Source organism: Chenopodium album, chromosome 26, assembly GCF_948465745.1.
Source record: "Chenopodium album chromosome 26, dcCheAlbu1.1, whole genome shotgun sequence".
NCBI classification, from domain to species: Eukaryota; Viridiplantae; Streptophyta; class Magnoliopsida; order Caryophyllales; family Amaranthaceae; genus Chenopodium; species Chenopodium album.
The window spans coordinates 20,883,826-20,905,902 of NC_137859.1; the positions used below are offsets into that span (position 1 = coordinate 20,883,826).

At 37.3% G+C, this 22,077-nt stretch overlaps 1 protein-coding gene and 2 pseudogenes across 3 annotated transcripts; 2 read left to right on the forward strand and 1 right to left on the reverse strand.

Annotated features, from left to right (window-relative positions):
* Positions 1-7,092: 7,092 nt before the first annotated feature.
* Positions 7,093-7,763, forward strand: LOC145618170 (mitochondrial inner membrane protease ATP23 pseudogene; annotated as a pseudogene).
* Positions 7,764-10,718: 2,955 nt separating this feature from the next.
* On the forward strand, positions 10,719-13,953 carry LOC145618376 (co-chaperone protein p23-1-like). 2 transcript variants are annotated; one of them, XM_081673147.1, is made up of 6 exons: positions 10,719-10,849; positions 12,465-12,645; positions 12,730-12,883; positions 12,975-13,009; positions 13,499-13,556; positions 13,810-13,951. In XM_081673147.1, the coding sequence occupies exons 1-6, from the start codon at positions 10,845-10,847 to the stop codon at positions 13,917-13,919; spliced, it is 543 nt and encodes a 180-aa protein (XP_081529273.1). In that variant the 5' UTR covers positions 10,719-10,844; the 3' UTR covers positions 13,920-13,951. The 2 variants fall into 2 exon arrangements, with proteins under 2 accessions (XP_081529273.1, XP_081529272.1); XM_081673146.1 differs by having other exon boundaries at positions 10,720-10,849; positions 13,807-13,953.
* Positions 13,954-15,257: 1,304 nt separating this feature from the next.
* On the reverse strand, positions 15,258-21,572 carry LOC145616937 (protein argonaute 2 pseudogene; annotated as a pseudogene). The gene is made up of 3 exons (XR_014107680.1): positions 20,808-21,572; positions 17,996-19,235; positions 15,258-16,982 (listed from the first exon to the last, which is right to left on the reverse strand). The product of XR_014107680.1 is annotated as a protein argonaute 2 pseudogene (transcript).
* Between the last annotated feature and the right edge of the window lie 505 nt (positions 21,573-22,077).

Sequence of the window (22,077 nt, forward strand, 5' to 3'; positions counted from 1 at the left end):
TATCAAACATGTGCCCTAGCCCGCAATCCAGGCGCTCTTTGGGATCCAATTCTTTGGAACCTTTATTACTTCCCCGGTTGACAGGGTTGCGTCTGTGAGGCCGAAGAGATCAGCCTCAATTATTTTGTCGAAGTCCTCATCCGGAATTCGAGGAAAACAGCACTTCCGACCCATAAGGTCAGGCTTCTTATTGTACAGACGGAGCTCGTGGTTTCTCCCGTCTGGTGGGAGCTGTGCACAAGTAGAACCTGTGTTTCCAGCCGTCGAATTTGGAAACCTTATCCAAGGTCATCATGTATTGGGGGAGTGTGGACAGAGTATACCACGCTCTGAACCCGCCTGGGTTGCGGCTGAGATAGTGCATCTTGGCAAACGCTTCCCAGCCGGGGTGAACCCCTTGGAATTCACAGGCGGCAACGTACCCCAGAATGTTTGCCCAAGAATTGGGGGAAAGTTGCCAGACTCCGAGGCCGTAGCCTCTCAAAATTGCCTTCACCGCCTGGTGAAGGGGGAAGCGAAGACCTGCCCTGAACGCCGCCTCGTAACAGCCGAAGTAGCCGTCTGCGTTGCGTTCAGTGTCCTCCCAAGAAATGGTGCCGTCTGGGGGAGGCACCCTTATCCTCCACCCGTCTCCCATTGGGTGGGCTTTCAGGAAATTTGGGAGATTTTTCTCCATCAGGTCAATGTCTTTTGAGGAGACGTGGATTTTGAAGGGATCATCTTTCTCCTTCCACGTCTTCCTCTCTTCTTCCTCACTATCCTCAAGCGGGGGAAGATCATCACTGCTTTCAGAGGAAGAGACGTCAACAACCCTTCTCGTCTCCTCCCCTGATAAAGAAAGAGAAACTGAGGCGGCCTCTTCCCCGCCTTGGTCATTGTCCTCTTCCCCGCTTTGGTCGCATTCCTCCAAAAAGGAATCAGGAGGAGTTGGGGGGCCGCGCGGAGGGGACCTTTCTGGAGCCGTCTGGTGTCCAGAGCCAGACGCCTCCCCCTCAGACGCTTGTGCGCCTGAGTCGTCGCTCCTATAATTTGGATCTCGTGCCGTCTGCATAGTCCGAGCCATTGTGTCCTGCACAGGCGCGCAGATGGTCGGAATCCAAGCATGAGGGTGGTCCCAACACCCTGAGACGGCACTACCAGTCCTAGATTCAGCCGTCCCTGGTGAACGGCTGGATCCTATCCTAGGTTGTGCCGTGTGTGTTGGTGATGAATCCATTTATTGCAAGGAACATATACAAACGGAAAAATGAAAAAAGAGCTGAAAGAGTCAGAGACGGTACCTTTAGATTTGATATCTGAAGGTAGACGGGTCCGCCTGTGTTGGTGCGTCTGGGTTTCTTCAAATATGCGCCTGACTCAGACGGATGACTTCTGTTCTCTCTTTCAAGATTCTAAGTTTACTCTGAAATTTTTGTGAAGTGTGGCAAGATTCTGAGGGTAAACGGCTATATATAGAGGGTAAAAGGAGGGGCAACTCCGTAATTTACTCAGAAGTTAAACAGTAAAATTTTGGCGGTAAAATTACCACCATTCAGCGAGTGACACGTGTCACAGATGCCACGCGGCGTGCCACGTCACATCTGTGAGGGGCAAATGTTTAGGGTAATTTTACCCCGCCAAGTGGCCCAATCAGAGGGCGACACGTGTCAACCCCAGGATGGTCCGAAGTGGACCTATCTCTGCCCGACACGTGTCGTCCCAGATATTTGGGAGAATGTCGGCCTTCAGGCCCAAATCCCGAGAAAGCCGCAAATGCGGCGCAGCCCACCAATGATTAGGGTTTGATACCCTAATCAGGAGTACAATTCCCAAGGACCCTATAAATAAGGAGATTCCCCTCTTTTAGAGGACACGTTTTTCCATTAACAAAAAACTGTCCCTTTGATAGAGACAACTGAGCTTGGAATCCAAGCAGATCCCCACCTTAATTTCCGCACCTTTTACTCTACTTCAAGTTACTAACTTGAGCGTTGGAGGCGGAGCACCATCCAACCGGTGTCTCCGTTAATTTTGCAGGTACAGAGCCGGCAGGATCAGTCTTCGAGTTGTAACTCTCCCGAGGGACAAAAAACCCCAAAACAGAAACCACATGTCCATGCAACGTCCAAGTATTTTCCCGACCAAAATTTAAGCTCTGTAAATAACCAACTATATCCCTCCATCTAATTGTCACCCTCATAACCAACCACAAATTAAACTCCTAATACCTCCAATGTCAATATCACACTATCACTAAACTAACTGCTGAAATTTTTTGCCTCAATAAAGTCAATATCCACTATTTACTTTTTATGTCTTCTTTCCCAACCTCCTTTCTTCTCAATCAGAAGCGTTCCCGCACTGTTTTACTAAGGATGTATTCTAAGAAATTAGAAAGTCACTAGCATGTGTGAGGTAGGGGACAAAGCTATAGGGCCATTGTTCTTAGTGTATAAAAAGCATCATGCAAACACCTATAAAGAAACAGCCAAGCCCCTGAAGGTGACTCTCAGAGCATTATCCATATCAAAAGGTGAGCACATTGACTTCAACATCAAATCAAATATATACTTCAAAAATGGTGTAATAACAATGACACTTCGCACAACAACAGCATCTGCTACTTATAGCACTATCGAAAAAAGGAAAGATCATGATCAAGACTCAATTGAGAATAATATAATCTTCCAATCTGTTCATTGTATCATCTAATCGTAGAATAGCCACAAACCATAGCTTTGCTGAAGGCCAAAACACTCATAACAGATGTATTGGCGAAAGGATTAACAAACGGATTTAGTCTCTTTCAATTGCTAAACAGCTTAAGACCTAAATGAAACAACTGAGAAACACTATCCTATGGGTCTAACAACACATGACTTTGTAACAGATACTAATTAATCTAATAGGACAAAATAAATTTCTACTAAATAATTGCAAAATGGCATGCATACCTGCAGTCAACACCATAAGAAGTGTCAACCAAAATAGCCTCTGCATTTTGGTGAGCCACAGTAGCACCGCTTCCTCCTACTTTCGGACTGGGATATACCATAATCATAAGTTAGCTCAGTCATGGGAGAAATGTGTCGCATCGCATAGAATGCAATATGAATTTGCGACTCCCCATTCTGCTCATACACAATAGGCTGCCAGAAAACAGTAGGAGAACAGCTGTGGTTCATAAAGCGAGAAACATTGCCAGAATCTTTGGCACTAATGATCAATGGAGTAGGAATGTCATAATCCTCACTCAATTCAGCTGTATCCTCGCCCACCAATGGAGGATCATAGTTCCACTTAAATGATTTATCGAATTCACGACTAGTATCGAAAACATAGTCACCACCATCACTACTTTCATCTCTATCCTAGCCGCTTAGGGTTTGGGGGTGGTGGGAGGAACGATTTGGGGACAATGATTTTTGTTGACCGATTATGGATTGAAGAAAAAAAAGACCTCAAAATTCGAATTATTCCAGTATAATCCAAACTTATGATTATTCTACCTAAATTGATAAAAGTTGAGATTATTATTTCTAAATTTTCCTAAAAATATTTATTTACATATTTTCATAATTTATTTTACCAACAACTAAAAGGGCTCTCTGGACATTTTGTTTTAAGGTTGATGTAATAGGCGTGCCCTTAATATTCCTCCAAATCTCCAATGTCTATATTTTCCGTTTTTCCTCTTTAGATCTGTTTCACATTTCCCCTGTTTGCACTCTTCTCCCTCTCTCTCCTCCATTGAAGCTTACTCTGATTTCTTCATTGAAAGGGCTGAGCTTTCGCATTTCCATTGAAGCAGCTTCCGAGGTAAGACGTTTTTTCAACAATTTAATCATCAAATGTCAATTTCACAATCTAGTGTTAATCGTTGATTTAATTGCTAGTATAGTCAATTTAGGCTTCTTCTAAGTTGGATTATTGAACTATTAGATATAAATTCTGAAGTTATGAATGATTAAAACGAGCGATCTTGTTGCTAGAACGCCTAGAAATTTGATCTTCATATGGAGTTTAAGATAGTGTTTAGAAATCTGATTTCATTTGAAATCGGTGACTGAAGAAAGTGATTTGTGAGAAAAAATGAGAAGAAAGAGGAAATAATAACGATTTAAGATAGTAAAGCAAGTACATTAGATAAATCTACTATATTAATCGATCTATCTTCTTCTTCTTCTTCTTTTTTTTTTTTTATTTATTTATTTATTTTTTAAAACTTTTCCAAATTGTGTCCACTAGTATGTTTTACCCTTCGGTTACAATTTTGTAAGACACCATGTCTTTAATTCGAGTTCAATTTGAATCTTTAAGAACTAAGCTGATCCTTGAAACCTCTACGAAACCTTTTTTGACATGCAAAACGAGAAAATAAATTAATTAGTTGACCATTAACGACTACTTAATGTCAGGTTAACGACAGTGGCATGTGTCATGAAAAATTGTAACTAACGGGTATAGTACCATGTGTAATATGGAAAAACGGTTTTTTCACCATTTACCCTTGAGTTTTTTTGTTTATTCACCATATACACATACGCTTAATGAGGACTGCTCTACCAGCTTTAGACAGGTGTTTAGCTTTCCAACTACTCAACTTACTTCTGACTTAGTAATAATATGGTTTAGCTGAGTCTTAGTAGGCCTTTTGTCAGTAAGAGGGAAACCAAGGTAGATACCTAAATCAGAACTAACAGGGACTCCTAGACTTGCACTAAAGAGATCCACAGAGAAAGGGGAGGCATTCTTAGAGAAGTAGAATTTACTCTTAGAGGGGTTCATACATTGCCCAGACATGGCCCAGAAAAGATCCAAAGTGTCTTGCATGGCATTGAGAGTGGTAGGGGAAGCTTCACCAAACAAGAGTAAGTCATCAGCAAAGAGCAAATTAAATGGGATATTGGGGTAGAATTATTTCTAAATCTAAAGGGCTTCCACAAAACCCTGAGAGCAGGAGGATTCAATCAAATAGGAGAGATAGTTCATGCAGATGATGAAGATGTAGGGGGATAAAGGGTCACCCTGTCTGATTCCCCTAGAAGCAGAAAAAGAGGGAGAGGGGAGCCATTGACTAGCACTTGGAAGGAAGGATTAGAAATGCAATTCATGATTAAAGTAACTGAGTGCTCATCAAACCCAGTCCTTAAGAGGCAGAACTCAATGAATGTCCATTCTAACCTATCATAGGCTTTCTCAAGGTCAATTTTAAGACAAAACCAAGCTATCCTCCCAGATTTTTTCCTCGTGGAATGTTCTTGTTGGGGTTGAATATCTTTGTAGGTGCCTTAAGGCTTTCTTATTAATGGATTTTTTTCTTTCTCAAAAAAAAAAAAAAAATAAATAAATAAAGTGATTCCCTTACCTCAAAAACAAAAAAACCCAAAAAAAAAAAAGAAAGTGATTCCCAAAGATTACTCCGGAGTACAATTTTTGTAAATTAACAACACATTAAACATATTGTGTTTTTCACCTTCTCGGCTCCTCCCGCCTCCCGTTCTCTTTCCTCCATTGAGGCGACTACACTGAATTTTCTGGTGAAGCGAATAGTGAGCTTTCTCTCCTCCATTGAACCTTAGGTAAGATGTTTTCTCTTAATCGGTCAAAATCAGTTTCACAATATAGTGTTAATCCTTAATTTGATTCAATCTAGGGTTCTTCTATGGTGGATCGATTGTTGAACCATGTTTAAGTTACAAGTATAATTTAATCACTGCACAAAGAAGAATTAAGTTTGATAATTGAGTTAAATTTGATTGCTATATGTTGCAAAACCCTTAAATGTTAAGACTGAACTATAAAATAGGAATTTTTCTTCCTGCTTTCACTGCCTCTGTCAACATACCAAACTCCAGATTTGGTATAATTACAGATTTTCGCTTTATGCCAAAATTTTGATTTGGGTTCAGTTAAAATTGTCTTTGCTGAATTGGGTATTCCTCATACTTACTCTTTGACCACTTTGTTATCAGCATTTTCTAAGCTGAGTCACGTTGATTATGCCTGCCAACTGCTTGATGAAATGCCTCTTGGAAATGTTAAGCCTTGGAATGTTGTAATTATTGGGTGTTCTGAAATGGGTATGATGTTGTTGTATTTGACTTGTGTATGAGAATGAATTTGTTGGGTGTGAGCCATGACAATTATGCTTTTGCTTGCATTCTGTTGTCGAATTATATGGCATTTCTTCCTCCTGCCCTCGCTCAGGGACGGGCCTGATAAGGAAGTGTGGATTCCCTTGGTTGATGGGGTTTGGGCGAGGCAAGTCTTTTAAAGCTACTGATGCTAATTATTAGTGGTGTGGGATAAATGGCTTTAGCTTTGTTACTTGGAAAGGTGAATTTGTTGCCTTAGGTGTGGATGTGTGGTGCAACGACAAATTCAGTTTGATTTGGAGTTTTACGATGCTAGGGTTACCTTTTTGGCTTCAACTAAGCTGGGACTCTAGGAGGTTGGATGTTGGAGTTTAGCTGCTGAGTCTGATTGCTTTGATTCATCAAAATTGAAACACATTTAGTTCCTACTTCATATTTGCGGTGATCGATACTTATTGTCTTGGTCATAAGATATGATTTTGTCTTTGGTCCTTTGCTACGGAGGGAAAAATCTAGGTAATACCAAAGCTAGATTTATGTCTTTCATGTTAAAAGAAAAAAAAAACAAAAATCGCTCTGATGATGTGCTAATTCATTTAATTGATTTGATGTCTCTAGACTACTGTATGTATATAGCTGGAATTCCTGTAACCTGTAAACAATAAATTTTCTTGTCTCTTGCTATGTTGCAAACTATGTTTCTCTCTATGTGTAACTATGTTTACAATCTTGAATTGAAGGCCAAATTCTTAAATTTGGGATTGTTTATTTTTGTCATCCCCATTATTGATAGGACTTGATGGGTTATTACTTATTTGTTTGCTTCTTGGATGTTTTGCTAGCAATTGCTAATAAGTTTTCAACTTCACTTGCTTCTTACATGACAAGTCAGCAGTAGTGTAGTGCCAAAAGTAAAGGCTTTTTGATTGGTAATAGCACAATTTGTCTGGCATTAATATAGAGATTTTATGCCTTATTTATTTAAGTTTCAAAATCGCAGTGGGTGGAAGCCTTAATGGAAGGTGAAACGGTTGATGCCAAAGGGGGGACAGAAAGCTTTCCATCAACGGTGTATGGTGATGGTGTATCTGTGCAAGAGTGTCAAAAGATGATCCAGAGAAGCTTGCGAACTCCCATGGTGAGATTTTTGATGGAGAATTTGGAAAAATCAGGGTGTAGCATTGAAGATAACTTCATAAAAGCTGTTGATTGTAAGCAAAAAGTTAGTGGTGGTTATCTTCGTGGTGGAGGGATAATGGTATGTAGCAATTATATGAACATGCAAGATGAGGTCAACCAAGTTCTGATTCATGAGCTCATTCATGCTTATGATGATTGTACAGCAAAAAACTTAAATTGGGCTAATTGTGCTCATCATGCTTGTAGTGAGATTCGCGTTGGCCATTTGAGTGGTGATTGCCACTTCAAACGAGAGCTATTGCGTGGCTATATGAAGCTCCGAGGTCATGAACAAGATTGTGTGAAGAGAAGAGTAATGAAATCAGTGATGGCCAATCCTCACTGCTCTGAAACAGCTGCCAAGGATGCAATGGAAGCTGTATGGGAGACTTGTTACAATGATACACGACCCTTCGATAGAGCTCCTTGAGATACACTAGTTTTCTTATAAGTGGCTTATGTGTAATGTTTGAAGCTGGTTACACAAAATTTTGTTTCCATAACTTTATAACATGTTACTTTTCTCTGAAACAATCTTGATTGTTGCACCACTTTATAGTGGATCTATTTGATAGGCAGATCAATTCGAAACAATTATACTGGAATTTGTACGGGAATGAATCAAACAAATAAATCTGAATTTTTTTTAAGCATGATTTCAATCTTTAATCCCTTTGCTTCTTTCCTCCCTTCAAATTTCAATGAGACAGAATCTGCAGCTGGTGCCACTTGTGGTCTCACCTCTTTCAGAACAAAGATTTTGGCAGCTGTGAAGAATGAAACAAGGAGTCAGTCATGGTTAGTCTTTCCTCGGAAACTCAGGTGAAGTTACCCAATTCATGCTTAATCTGAAATAGAGGGATTTTAATTGCTCTTATGTTGCTTAGGGACCTAAGTCATGGTATCAGATAAAGTGTGAACTGTGAAGATGTTAGGAATGTAAGCTATGCCATGTATCGACATAAGATGTGATATGTATCAATAATTTTCTTGTGAAGTGTTTTGTTTCTCTATAAGAATTAACCTTAGAACGATCTATTATTTGTTAGCTTAGCTATACTGAATTTCTTAAGTGACTCAATGAATGGTCTACAAACCTGAGCTGCATTGTGAAAAAAAAAAAAAAAAAAAAGAAAAGAAAAAAACCCCTCAGAAACACAGAATTTGCTATATGTGACTGTGAGCAGGGTTGCAAATTGGTAACAACGGATATGATTCTTGCAACCTGTGCTCAGGTCCGATGGCTATCAGGAAATGTACTAGCTGCAGCTCCTGCAATGGAAAACCCTGGTTCTCACTATTCTGTAGTTCTGTAATCTGTACCATTTGGTATGGATTTAAATGGTGTGAAATTACATGTAGCAGTTCCACGTCCCATGCTCAACAAATTCAAGTCTTCGAGAGTTAAATGATTACTATCAGTACTGCTTAAAATGCTTCATGGGTTAGTACTCGACTACTTAGAGCCACTGGGGGGAAGGAGGAATATGTGTATTTATCTATGGACAATGTATTTTACCTTTTTTTTTTTTTACAAAAATGTTAATTTGTAATGACCTTTTCATTCTTTTTTTTTTTCCTGTCATATAAAAGTTAGTACCTATTGACAACTTTTTTTTTTATTTTTTTTTAAACCTATTGACAACTTACCTATTGGTAATTTGCTTCATGAAAAGGGGAAAAATAAATTATTTCAATAATAATAATTCAAAATTAAAATTGTACGTAGTATATGTCTGTTGAAAAGAATTGGGCCTAATTCTTTTTTTTTTTTTTTTTTTATATATATACATCTATATATATATACATATATATATATATACATCTATATATATATACATATACATGTATATATATATACATATACATGTATATATATATATATATACATATATATATATATATATATATATATATATATATATATATATATATATATATATATCCTCCTGGGAAGTTTTCCCGGGGTGCGTATGAGTGAGGACAAAATGCGCCGGAAGGACTTGTGTTGGTCTGTGGGGACAGTTGTTGGCCCTCGATGCGCATTTCGTGACAATAGGCCCCTCCCTAATTTGTTTGGGGTCGGGGTGTTACAAATGGTATCAGAGCAAGCTTGCGACGGCGTGCTGACCGTGGATAATTGATCCTATGTCAGTCGTCTAGCGGGGGAGAATTCTGGGGCCATATGGCCATAGCCAGACTGGATGTAACACTTTGGCTACCCAGTTGCCGTTAGGCGTAATACTGGAGTCCTCAGGCTTCCAGGCGCAACGGGGGCGTTGCCGTTTTCAAGTGGGGGTGTATGTAATACCCCTCATGATTGCTTTAAAGGAGTTTGATATACTACTCATATCAGCAAGATGCATCTTCCTTTTAGGAGACTCATATGCTAAGAATACTCCATAGTTAAGCGTGCTTGACTGGGAGTAGTCTTGGGATGGGCGACCTCCTGGGAAGTTTTCCCGGGGTGCGCATGAGTGAGGACAAAATGCGCCGGAAGGATGAAAACAAGGAGATCTAATTTGATTTTCATAAGGTCAATATTTAGCAATAAGTAAATGATAATTAAAAGTTCTCCAATCAATTCAGTTCAGTTCAGTTCTAATCTCATAAACAATTCACTTCAGCTCTATTCAGTTCAACTCCTATCCGTTCAATATATAAAAACACCCTTAGTCCACTGAATGGAACATGAATAATTTTGATCTTTCAGTCCAACCTAATCCGACCCCATCTAAGACATATCAGCATATGTATAGAATTACTATTGACCCCTCATTCAAATGACTAGGGCTGTACAGAGTGTGGTTTAGACCGCACCAAACCGCAATTTTGCGGTTTGGTTCGGTTTGCGGTTTGAAAATTGCGGTGCGGTTTTATAAAATGACCAAACCGCGGTTTGTGGTTTGGTGTGGTTTCCAAAAATATTTAGACCAAACCGCACTGCAAACCGCACTTTAATGCGGTTTTTGTACTGTATTTTAATAAAAAAAATATATAAAAAGAACTAAAATATATGAGCTAATCTTTGACTATTAGTTTATTAATGGTTTAAAAAAACTAGTTTAACATTTGAATACTAATAATTATAAAATAAAATAAAAGTGATGTTTTAAAAAGAAGAATTATATTTTTAATAAAGTATGATAAACCACAAACCGCACCGCACCGCACTGCGGTTTTTTTAAAAGTGCGGTTTGGTGAGTTTTGAAAAAATTACAAACCGCACTTCTGCGATTTTGTGCGATTTAGGATCCAAACCGCAACCCTATTGGCCCTACAAATGACTTACAAGTGGCCCGACTATTAGTCTACAACCAACTTTTGAAACCCAAAAATTGAAAAAGAACCGAAAGAAAAAAAAAAAAAAAAAAAGAAGTTTGGTATTTGAAAGGTTTTTCTGGAACATTCCAGCATTCTCTCTACAACTAAGCAGAAAACCAAGCATTTTCCAGAACATACCACTTCTCATAATTAAACCCCCTTCACTTCTCATCTTCCATTGTTGTTGAATCATTTCTCTCACTTTGTTTATCTGAATTTTCTTCATATTGTTTTCTGTCTTTTCAAGTCTCTGTTTCTGCAACAATGAGGTAATTGATTACTTTTTTTATTTCTAATTTTCATTATTATATCTTTATTCATGGTGAATATGTATGAATTTCTTCTTGTTATTGTTTTTGTGTTGTTATTTATTGGTATGAAATTTGGGTTATGAATGGTATATTTTTTGAGTATTTCTTATGGAACTTATATAAACTTGCTGATTTTTCTATTTTGATGATTATTTTCTGGAAAGAAAAGTAAAAAAACAAAAAAAAAAAAAACCCCCCCAATTATTGCATATTAGAAATATTGTTAGTTTGTTAGACTCTAAACAAGTGTTGTTTAATTTATAAGAAAAATTATAGAGGAAAGTTTAAGGAGTGTAAAGCATATTAGGAGGCAGAGGATTGTCATTCCTTCTTTTAGAGAATAGAAAATTTTGTTAAAAAATCAAAACTATTTTCCTTCAAAACAAATGGAGCCTTAGTGAAGTTATAATGGCGGAAATGCATATACTAATGCGATTATAAGCTTTGTGATTTAAGAATTAATACTTGTTCATATATTTTTGAAAAAAAAAAAAATTGGACTTACCGAATTTCCTATTCTAAGTTTATTGGAATTTAGAGATTTATACGTAGTATTATGGCTAATTTGTTTAGTCATAACTCAACTACAAAGTATATGGTAATGTAGTATGTACTTATGTAAGAAAAACCTGCTAATTATATCCATTACCATAATTTATACTCGTAATTATTTACCAAGCGACCCATTAAGGATATGATGCAAATTATCCCAAGATTACCAACTTTTATTTGGTTGGTACACTTTCATATGATTGTTGTAGTGTTGGACGGTTGGTTGTGTGAGTAGAATTGATAGGGTGACAAGAATTTTAAATTGGATACCATATACCGGATCTTGATTTAGTATAGATCTTATCCGTTTGGTAAACTCATGCTCTATGTTTAAACAAAACCGTTGAGAATTTATATTTTAAAATTTTTCTTAAAAAACTTATAGAAAGAATAATGCAATATTAGTTTTGCTATACATCTCATTTGGTAAAAACTTGGTCTACCCTTTGTTTACATTCTCCCTAAATTGTTTAGTAATACACATCTTACCCTTGTATTATTTTTTCAATTGCTGGTGTGCCTTTTTTAAGTAAATGGCTAAGTTTTAGGTGGTAAAGATTAGTGTAAAATTATTATGGGGTTTTTTTTGTAAAAGCTCCTTACACACTATAGGTGGGGGAGACCTTCGTGTAGTTTTGTAGGCGATTACAATGTACACGGTATGTTCTATGGATGAAAGAGACAATTCTGTGCAATATATGCAGACTATGCATGTGGTTTCATAGTTCATTGATACATTATGTAAGTTTAGTATGAATTACGGAGTATGAATTTTGCCAATCCCATACTCCTTGAAATAGCTATGTACATTATGTGACCCTTTTTGCTGTTGTTAAGTGGTTGATAGATATCAAATGATATAGTAATTGACATGGTATGATTATGCAAAATTGTTTTCTTGCAAAACTGTTATAGGCCATTCTATTGCATCTGATTAGAATGCTGTGCTTAATCTCCGGCACTAATATTGTCTATCTTTGACAAGCTCTAAAGATACTGATATGTTTCATAATGTTTGTAGCCGACACCCAACTGTCAAGTGGGCTCAGACGTCTGACAAGATCTATATAACTGTTGAGTTACCCGATGCCAAGGATGTAAAGCTGAAGCTTGAGCCTGATGGAAAGTTCTTCTTTTCAGCTATGAAAGATGGCAACCCCTATGAGGTTGACATTGAGTTATTGGATAAGATCAATGTAGAGGTATGTTTTTTTACCAAGGTTTGTGCTATGCTACACAGTAGAATATTGGTGTAGCTGACTTCGGTTCGTAAATTTCAATTCCAGGAGAGCAAGTATAACATTGGGGTGAGGCAAATTGTGTATGTTATTCAAAAAGCAGAGAAGAAATGGTGGAGCAGGCTCTTAAAAGAAGAAGGGAAGCCGCCAGTTTTCCTTAAGGTTGACTGGGATAAATGGGTTGATGAAGATGAGGAGAATGGTAAGCTTTGTTATTTACTCTACGCTAATTGTATTACTTGATATATCTTTAATTCTTGTACTCATGGAAACATTTTGTTTCTTTGCAACAGAGAAGAGTTTTGACTTTGGTGACATGGATTTCTCGGTAAGTTTTCCTGTGTTTAAAGTGTTTCGGTTGTTGCTCTTATTTGTATTTGAAGTCTTATGGAGTGAAATCTCAGAAAAATATCTAAACATGGCTCACAATGTTATAATGATGTTAAATTTGATTATTAATAGAGAGAATTTCTGCATCACGAATTTTAAGTGCTGCTTTCTAGGTGACAGTTGACAAGAAAATTTATGCCTGTTTACGTTCTTTCATTTCTTATGTGGTGTAATCTGAGATTGTTGTAATTTTGTTACGATCAAGCTTTTCTTTTTCCATTTTGCTTTGAACTCTCTCATATAAAAATTAAAATTTTCCTTCTTATGTGCTAATTTACTGTTTGTTTTCAGTAGCTTTTCGAAAGGCTCCATTGATTTGTATTCTGTCAGACAAGTTATATATTTTTACTTGAATCAATTCATCCATGTAATTCTAACTTGTGGAGTTATAAGTCTATGATTGCTAATAAAAATCGATATTGTGCAGAAATTAGGCATGGGTGGGGAAGATGATTTTGATATGGATGATACAATGGACGAAGAAGGTTAGCATTGGAAGATGACTTGAACATTTTCTCGGTCATCTTATCAACTTTAATTGATCAATTTGTGGTGTTTTTTCTTGTGTTTCTGCAATGTGTGAAGTTTTGGTGAATTGTATGCATGCCTTTGTGCTGCTTTCTGTTTATGTGAACTTTGTATATATGCTTATATGTATGGAGTAAGAAGGTGCTTTTTTTATAAGTTAGTAATGATCTTTTGATATGGTAATTGACATTTTTGTGTACCTTATAGAAGAAACAAAAGAAAGTGAAGAAGCGGGGAAAAATGAATCTGTGGAAGCTGTCGCGATGGATAAAGCAAAGGGAGAACCCGTGGAAACAGTGGCTGAAGATGCTAAGGCTTGACTGTATTAGAAACCAGTAGATGCATCAATGTAGATTAACTTCTTTTTTTTTTTTTTTTTTTTTTTTTTTTTTTTTTTTTTTTTTTTTTTTTAAAAAAAAAAAAAAAGTTTTTGGCGTACAATGGAAAGGACCTATGTATTGTTCATGTATGTTTTAATGTCTGTGTAAGAACTGTCAAAGACGACGATGTTACCTGCTGGAGATGGAATTTGAACATAGAACAGATTTTGGAAATACAATTATGTCTACACCATTTAACAAAAGATTGATTTTGTGCTGCCATTACTAGTTCTGTTGATGATAATATCCTTGAAATTATTAAAATCTTTTTTTCAAACTTAACGAGACAATGGTAACCCTCTTTCTCAACAATTGGAGACACATGAGAATGAAAGGACTTGGTTTAACTGATTTAATCCTGCTTAAATGAACTTATTACTCCGTATTTTGTCATGCTTTACTTGTTTTTGTCCAGCTTATTGTTAATTGTTTAGAACTACAAGGGTGGTTTCCATTTCTTGTTGTGGGTAAAACTGAATGCCAAAGCTGGGACGAGTCGAATATATCCTAGAAATCACTATTAATCTGCTAAGAAGACATAGCTGCAAGCCTGCAAGTGCCCTTAAATCGAGCAGTGTTAATACTATAAACCTTGAAACAAGGAGAGAGTGGTTAAGCAAAGTGGTTTCTTCCCCTGGGTTGTCATATTGGCTACAGAGTTCAGACTGCTGTCATCCGAAACTAATTCAGAATGACTCAATGAGCCAGTAATTTTGTCTAGGCCTAAAAAAAGATGTAGCAAGCAAATACATTGTACAGAAACTATATGTGCTTCTTGCTTCCACCCAAGTGACTATTAAACTACTAACCCATGAAACATTTGCTTCTGGCTTTCGGTACCCACAACTCCACAAGGAGGAGCTATAGGTTAATCTCGAAGAAAACCATCAATTCAAAGCGACTTGCATCTTATGCTTTGTTTGGATAACAAGGTAGAAGGGAGAAGAACAGGAGAGAAAGAGGGGAAAGGCCAACTTTATTTTCCCTCCAATTTTAAGGAAATGCTGATGTTTATCCAAACAAAGAAAGTTATTTCCCACCCTTTCTCTCCCATCCATTACTTGTTGTCCAAACATATTGTGAGTCCATAAATAAACAAAGAAAGCTTATTAGCTGTTGCATCATGCTTCAAGCATTTCTGCAATTATGTCCGAAGTTAATGACATTATATTTATATTCTAACCAAACTCGAAAACTAATTTTGTGACATAATTTAATATAAGTGCAGAGACACAGCAGCAAGCTAGTCCTTCACAGTAACAAAAACACCCTGCAATTATCCATGCTAACGCACATTATAAACACAAACACCAGATAACATACTATCAATGCATCACCTTGTTCTTGGCTACAAGAGCCTTAACACAAATAAAGGCTACCCACAATAGACATCAAACTTAGTTCAAACACACATTATAAAGTTTTAACAGATACTTGGACATCTATCCTTATTATTAAACACACCAAAGCTAAAGAGTATTAGATTCACGCACAAACGCAACCTAAAGATGCATGAGGCCAACACCTTTAGAAGCATGAGCTGTGCGAGACTTCCTTGACCAATCCATGGAGTGGAAGTGCAACATAGGAGAAGCAAAGCCCAGTCAGATGAAATACATGAAGTTTTTTATGTGAGAGTGAGCTGGATTTTGAACAGACGGTGTTTCTCCTGAATGAGGCTGTGCTTCATAATATGTTCGTCCTCTGAAAGCTAACCGATCAGCATAGTAGATTGGAGGAACCAGTGAAACAGGCTTAGAACACTTAGCAAAGGTGAAGCACAGGTGATATATGAACTGCTGCAACTTCTCAGGAGATAATTTGTGCTCATCCCACAGGACATGGTAGTGAGTCGGTTTGCTGGTACCAATGCTCCCATAGTGACTGCAGAGATAGAAATCAAACTCTGATGGATGAACAATATCTGTATCAACCACCGTGCCAGGACGTATGTTATTTTTATCATTTATTTTGGTCCCTGCTGGAAATAAGCGTGTCAGGTGTCTTTTCCGAGCAACAATAAGTGTTATGGTAGGATGGTAATCTATTTTCTGCAATTCATCCTTCAGATCCTGAAGCTCTTTATTGAGTACCATATCAAACTGCCCTTCACTGACACCATCACGAAATATCACAAGCTTCTTTGGTTGGACTGTATTTATGTTTTCATAACATTTTATCAGCTCTAGACATATAGATCCAAACCCGTTAATTTCCTCCAGACGATGTTCCTGATAGCGTATTCTGGGAATATATTTGTTTGCAGCTGGCCAATTCATTGAAGCAACAACAGCAGCTACTGATTTACTCTTGGAATCCGAGGGAGCTGGGTGATTGACATCAGCACCAATAAGCATCACATGGTCTGCAGCTTCACCAAATAAAGAAGGTTGATCATTAAGCTCAACAGTGCTACCCCCCAGCTTAGCATTTATCTTTATGCCAAGATTAGCCAGGTACTGGTCCTGCCCTATTTTTGCCTTGTCAAAAAGGCAACACTGGGTAAGAACTCCAATCTTTGTCTCAGAAACCCACTTAATATTCCTATAACCCTCAACCTTACGCGCCATCACACATAATACAAGCTGCAGGTTACTTTCATTAGTTTTGTGTGCCTCACGCTGAACCTGTTCCAGAACACGAGTTACTGAGTCTGCCGTTTTCAATTCATCCATGCTAGCCCATCTAGTACACAGAGGATCCTCCATATGCAACCCTAGTGTCTTGCAACGTCTAACAAGATTCTGAACAAAGTACATCACCGCATCTTCTACCTGAGAATTCCAATGGTTGAATACCACAACAGCCCAGTGCTTAAGGGATGTGCCTTCAACGACTAAATTTTTAACAAGATTCCACTGGCATTTCTCTTTAACCACATCTATAGCTCTTACATAGCCATCTAGATTTCTCAACTTCAATCTTGGCGGCTCCAGTACCCCAGACTTGACTGTTGTCATGCTTCTTGTGACATCAATTCCAAAATTTTTTCTAATATCACCCCTATAAAAATACAGAGAATAATGTCAAAAATAGCATTCATAAAAATGATACAATAAATTTGACTACACAAAATAAAGTTTTTGCATTGGAATAAAGTAGCAATGGCAAGACAACAAGTATATCGGTTGTTAAATAATGCAAAATAAAAAAAGCCCAACAAATGCTCTATCCGATTTTTGAATACCTTTTCATAGCAGAGCCAACTTTCTGAGATAGAGGGAGCATTATATAAAATTCAGAAAATAGTGCACATATCCTGTATGTGGGTGCCTCAATTGACTAGCATAATCTCTTATTATCGCAAACAAACATGATTAAAATTAAGCATTTCATCACATAATGTCCACCGTCGTATCAGAATGTAGGTTCTAAACTTCTTCTCAGTTGCATTTCTAAATTTAGTGTTTGACACTCACAGGAGACAGGACACAGTGTCCTAGACACATGCTTGATACCTTCAGAAGAAAAAAAAATGTTGATAAAATATTACAGAAGTAAGAAGACTAAAACCTTATAGATGGATTGTTACCTATAATTCTAATAATTGTTCACTAAAAAACCTGTAAATAAGTGTGTCAGCCAATCAAGAAAAGCACACAGGAATAAACGACAGCAGCAAATAGGGATCAGCGAAGTAAATAATCATGTATAATAATCCTACCATTTCTTTTTCTTGTTCTTGCTCTCACTCTCATTTAAAGTTCATTGCAAATGAAAGGTAACATTGTGTTAATAAATACTCTCTGTCACACAAAAGTTACCCATTAATTTATCTTGATAACATTTGTTGTTTATATATTCAATTTACACGTTAGTAATAAATAGTGCCAAAAGTCATAGCGAAATTAAAAATCTCCACGTACATGTTTCATTTCTCAAAGTGATCAATATTTTATATAACATGCATTTCAAGATATTCAAGCTTAAATGTGTGCATAACAGACTATGAAAAATGTGAAACAAGAACCATATAGAAGGAGTAACTGCATTAAACAAGGGTTGTAGCAACATACTCAAGATTTCCATGCTTTTGTTTCACCATGGTGTCGATTTTACTTTTCCTTTGTCCAGGAGGTAAAACTGACATATCCTTCAAGTCATGATCAGCTTGTTTGTCTAGTTTAGACAGATTATCCTTAGGAAACCTCTGGCCTTCAACCAATTTACAGAGCTCTATGGGAACATAATTTACTCTTTTGCCTTTCCCAAATATTAGGCAGGGTAAGTTCTCATGCTCTATGACTGCCTTACCTTTATGCTTTTCCCGATAATCTTTATCATACTTTTCCTGAAAATATTCAAGAAGACTTACAGATCTTGTAGGTTTCTCACCGTCAGGAGTTCCAACAGTGAAGGTAATGTCACGGGCACTTTCGTTTGTCAACCCATTTACAACATATATTGATTCATCAGAACGATGGGTCACTCTAACTTTAAGACCTACCAATGCCTTCTCAATTCTCTCCCGATTTCCAAGGAATGCATTAGGGCCGTTAGCATTATCAAACTTCAAGGGACGAAAGAGCTTCGAAAGATATTCTAGTACGTCAATTGAATCATGAAATGCCATAACCGAGTAATCTAAGCATAATGCTAAGCCATTTGAAGTTGGCTTCAGACTCTGCTTAAACCCATCTGATGGTACTACGAGTCCACACCCAAGAGGGTCCTTTGGTTTGATTTCGTAAAAGCTTTTGCCAATGCTGATCATTTTCCTCCTGAAATTCTCCTTCATGACAACATCCAACCCTTGCAATACTTGACGGGGAAGCTCATTTCCACCAAGATTATCATTCAATGTACATAGCTTCAGCGTATCCATATGCTTGATTTTGAGCTTGTATTTGCTGCCCCTCCCATCACCCTCATGAGAAAGCTCCACTGTATAATCTTTATCTGGCTTAAGACCCAAAAGCTCTGCACTGTATATGTTCTTCTTGCCATCAAAACCATACTTTTCTATGAGATCTGGTTCTTCTTTTTCAAAGAAGTTTTTGATAATCAAACTCAGAATAGCCTTTGGTATCCTCACAGGGGAGGCACTGGTAGATGTGACGTCAGGCTTGACATCAATATCATAGTGTTCAATTGTAATTTTTGAATCAATTTCGACATGAAAATGATTGGCGAGAAGTTCCACATTTCTTTCCTTTTGTGAGCTACCATTTTCAGGTCGTTTGATAGGCACTTTATCTCCACGATCATAAGCTCCTTTCGACTCTGACGACTTCTTTCCTGAAGCAATACGATTGACTGAGAATGAAAAACGTATTAACACACTTCATTATAAAGCAAAACTAAGCAAGAAGAAAATAATGTATTGTAAGGCACATGCTCTTTGATTCAGAACATTTACAACTACAATACAAAAACCAACTGCCTTGTGCCTTCATTCCATGAATTCTCACAACAATAGGATGCCACACAACTTATATATTGCAATCGAAGGAGAACAAACAAGTCATACCATCAAAACAACAGCATATGTGGAATAGTGTAATTACTACTTTTCAGCCAATTGAATCATCATACATAAAACCATAACTGACTACCAAAAAAATATAAATCCCATTTCCAAAAACCCTTAAACTATGTTACCAAACACGCTTGTTCAACGTCTCACGAAACGGAGGAGAGTCTAGCCACATACAACCCCGACAGTTAAAGCCTATTTAAGCCGATGAGGCTAGGCTAATCATACATTTCTACACTTAGTATCAAGAATTATGCATAAAACAAAAGGTAAACAGAGGATCTAAGAAGCTAAATGGAATCAACAAAACATATACAATGAATATCAATGCAAATAATCCATATACTATTAATTATTCACAAATCACATATCAATATTGTTGAAAATCACCCAGATGATCAACATTCAAATTCGTATAAGGTAATAATGGCACAACTAAAATTCAACCCAAACATCACCAAACCAAAGCAGAAAATCAATCCAACAAAATTTCCAGAAAATTAATCAGTATTATATGGTGAACAATGAATAACGATGAAATTATAGCATTATTATTACATGTTAAATGCAAATCATATACAGTAATATCAACCAAACATGTACGATGAATATTCACAAATAATCCATATAAAATTCGCAAAACACACATCAATATTGTTAAAAATCATCAAGATGATCAACATTTGTATAAGACAATAATGAAACTAACTAAAAATTAACCCAAACAAGACCATAACAAAAGCAGAAAATCAACTAAAAAAAATTTCCAGACAATTTATCAATTCTATATAGTAAATAATGCAAATCACATTAACAAAACATATACAGTACGATGAATATTCACAAATAATCCATATAATATTCACAAATCACACATCAATATTGTCACAAATCAAAAATAAAATTCACAAAATCACATATCAATATTGTTAAAAATCATCAAGATGATCAACATTCAAATTCGTATCAGACAATAATGGAACTAACTAAAATTCAACCCAAACAACACCAGAATCAGAGCAGAAAATCAATTAAACAAAATTTCCAGACAATTTATCAATATCATTATTAAAATAATGCAAATCACATTCACAAAACATATACAGTACGATGAATATTCACAAAGAATCCATATAATATTCACAAATCACACATCAACTTATTGTCAAAAATCAACCAGATGATTAACATTCAAATTCGTATAAGATAAGAATGGAACTAACTACAGTAATATTCAAACCAAACAACACTATAACCAAAGCAGAAAATCCATCAAACAAAATTTGCAAATAACGACGACATTATTATTATAATAATATTTGTGAATTATAACAATGTTTAAAGAGATATACCAGAATCGAGAACAGACTTAGCACATTCTCGCAATTTAACAGCAAAATCATCACCAACATACGCTAGTTGCTTGTTAGAAGAAGATGAACCTTCGCCAGAATACCTCCTACCAGTCCCCATACTACCACCACTCGCCCGCTGCTGCTGCTGAAACTGCTGCTGCTGGTACTGATGCTGCTGCCTCTGCTGCTGCTGGTACTGCGGTGGTTGCTGCGGCCACTGCTGCTGATGCTGCTGGAATGGGCGCGGCTGCTGCGGCAATTGCTGGTGCTGCTGGAACTGTGGCCGAGGTTGCTGCTGGAACTGTGGCCGAGGTTGCTGATGCTGCTGAAACTGTGGCCGAGGTTGTTGATGATGCTGGTAATGCTGATTACCACCACCACTACCACGACCGAATCCGCCACTTCCGCCATGAGTAGCACCTCTGCCAACTCCGCCATGAGTAGCACCACCTCCGTGAGTTCCGCCATAGCCAGCACCTCTTCCACCACTATCACGGCCGCCGCCGCCGCCGCCACCTTGAGCACCACCCTGACTGCCATCTCCACGACCACGACCACGACCACGTCCTCTTCCATAACCACCTTCCATTTTTGTTTTTCTTACACAAACTTTTTTTTTGAGAAAATTGAAAATGTATGTAAGTGATGAAAAAGGGAAATTCAACTGTTGTGTGTGTATATATAGGAGAGGAATTCTAGAAGGGTCGGAAGCTCAAAACTGTGAATTTACGATGGTGTCCTTTTTTGCTTGGCGGTTAAGCTTTTGATAATTTCATTCACCATTTTTTTTTATTTTCATTTTGTGTGCTATGTATTTGGGAAGAAGAAGGAGGGTGACTTAAGTCAACGTTTGTTAGGGAATTAAAGGATTTGTTGCTGACGTGAAAAGAGTAAGAGTGTGTGAGGGGAGAAAAGTGACGAAAGCATGGGAGACGTGGGGTGTGACGGTTGTTAATAGAATGTATTTGGAGTTTGTTTTTGATTGCGATGTGTAATAATTTATTTATTTATTTAATTTTTTTTTTCCTTAAAAAAAAATAAGTTTGTTATGGCCTTAGAGTTGCCACTCATATTTGTGGATTCAATTGGATTTTATGCGGGCATAGCGAGTTGGTTGTACTTTTAGTAATTTATCGGGTTAAGGAGGAGTTAGGGAAAGATAATGAGAAGAATGTGGCTATGTAGCACTGTCAAAACGGTTTGATAGTTCGGTTTCGGTTCGGTTTGAAATCGGTTCGGTATTCAATCGGGTCGGTTTGGAATCGGT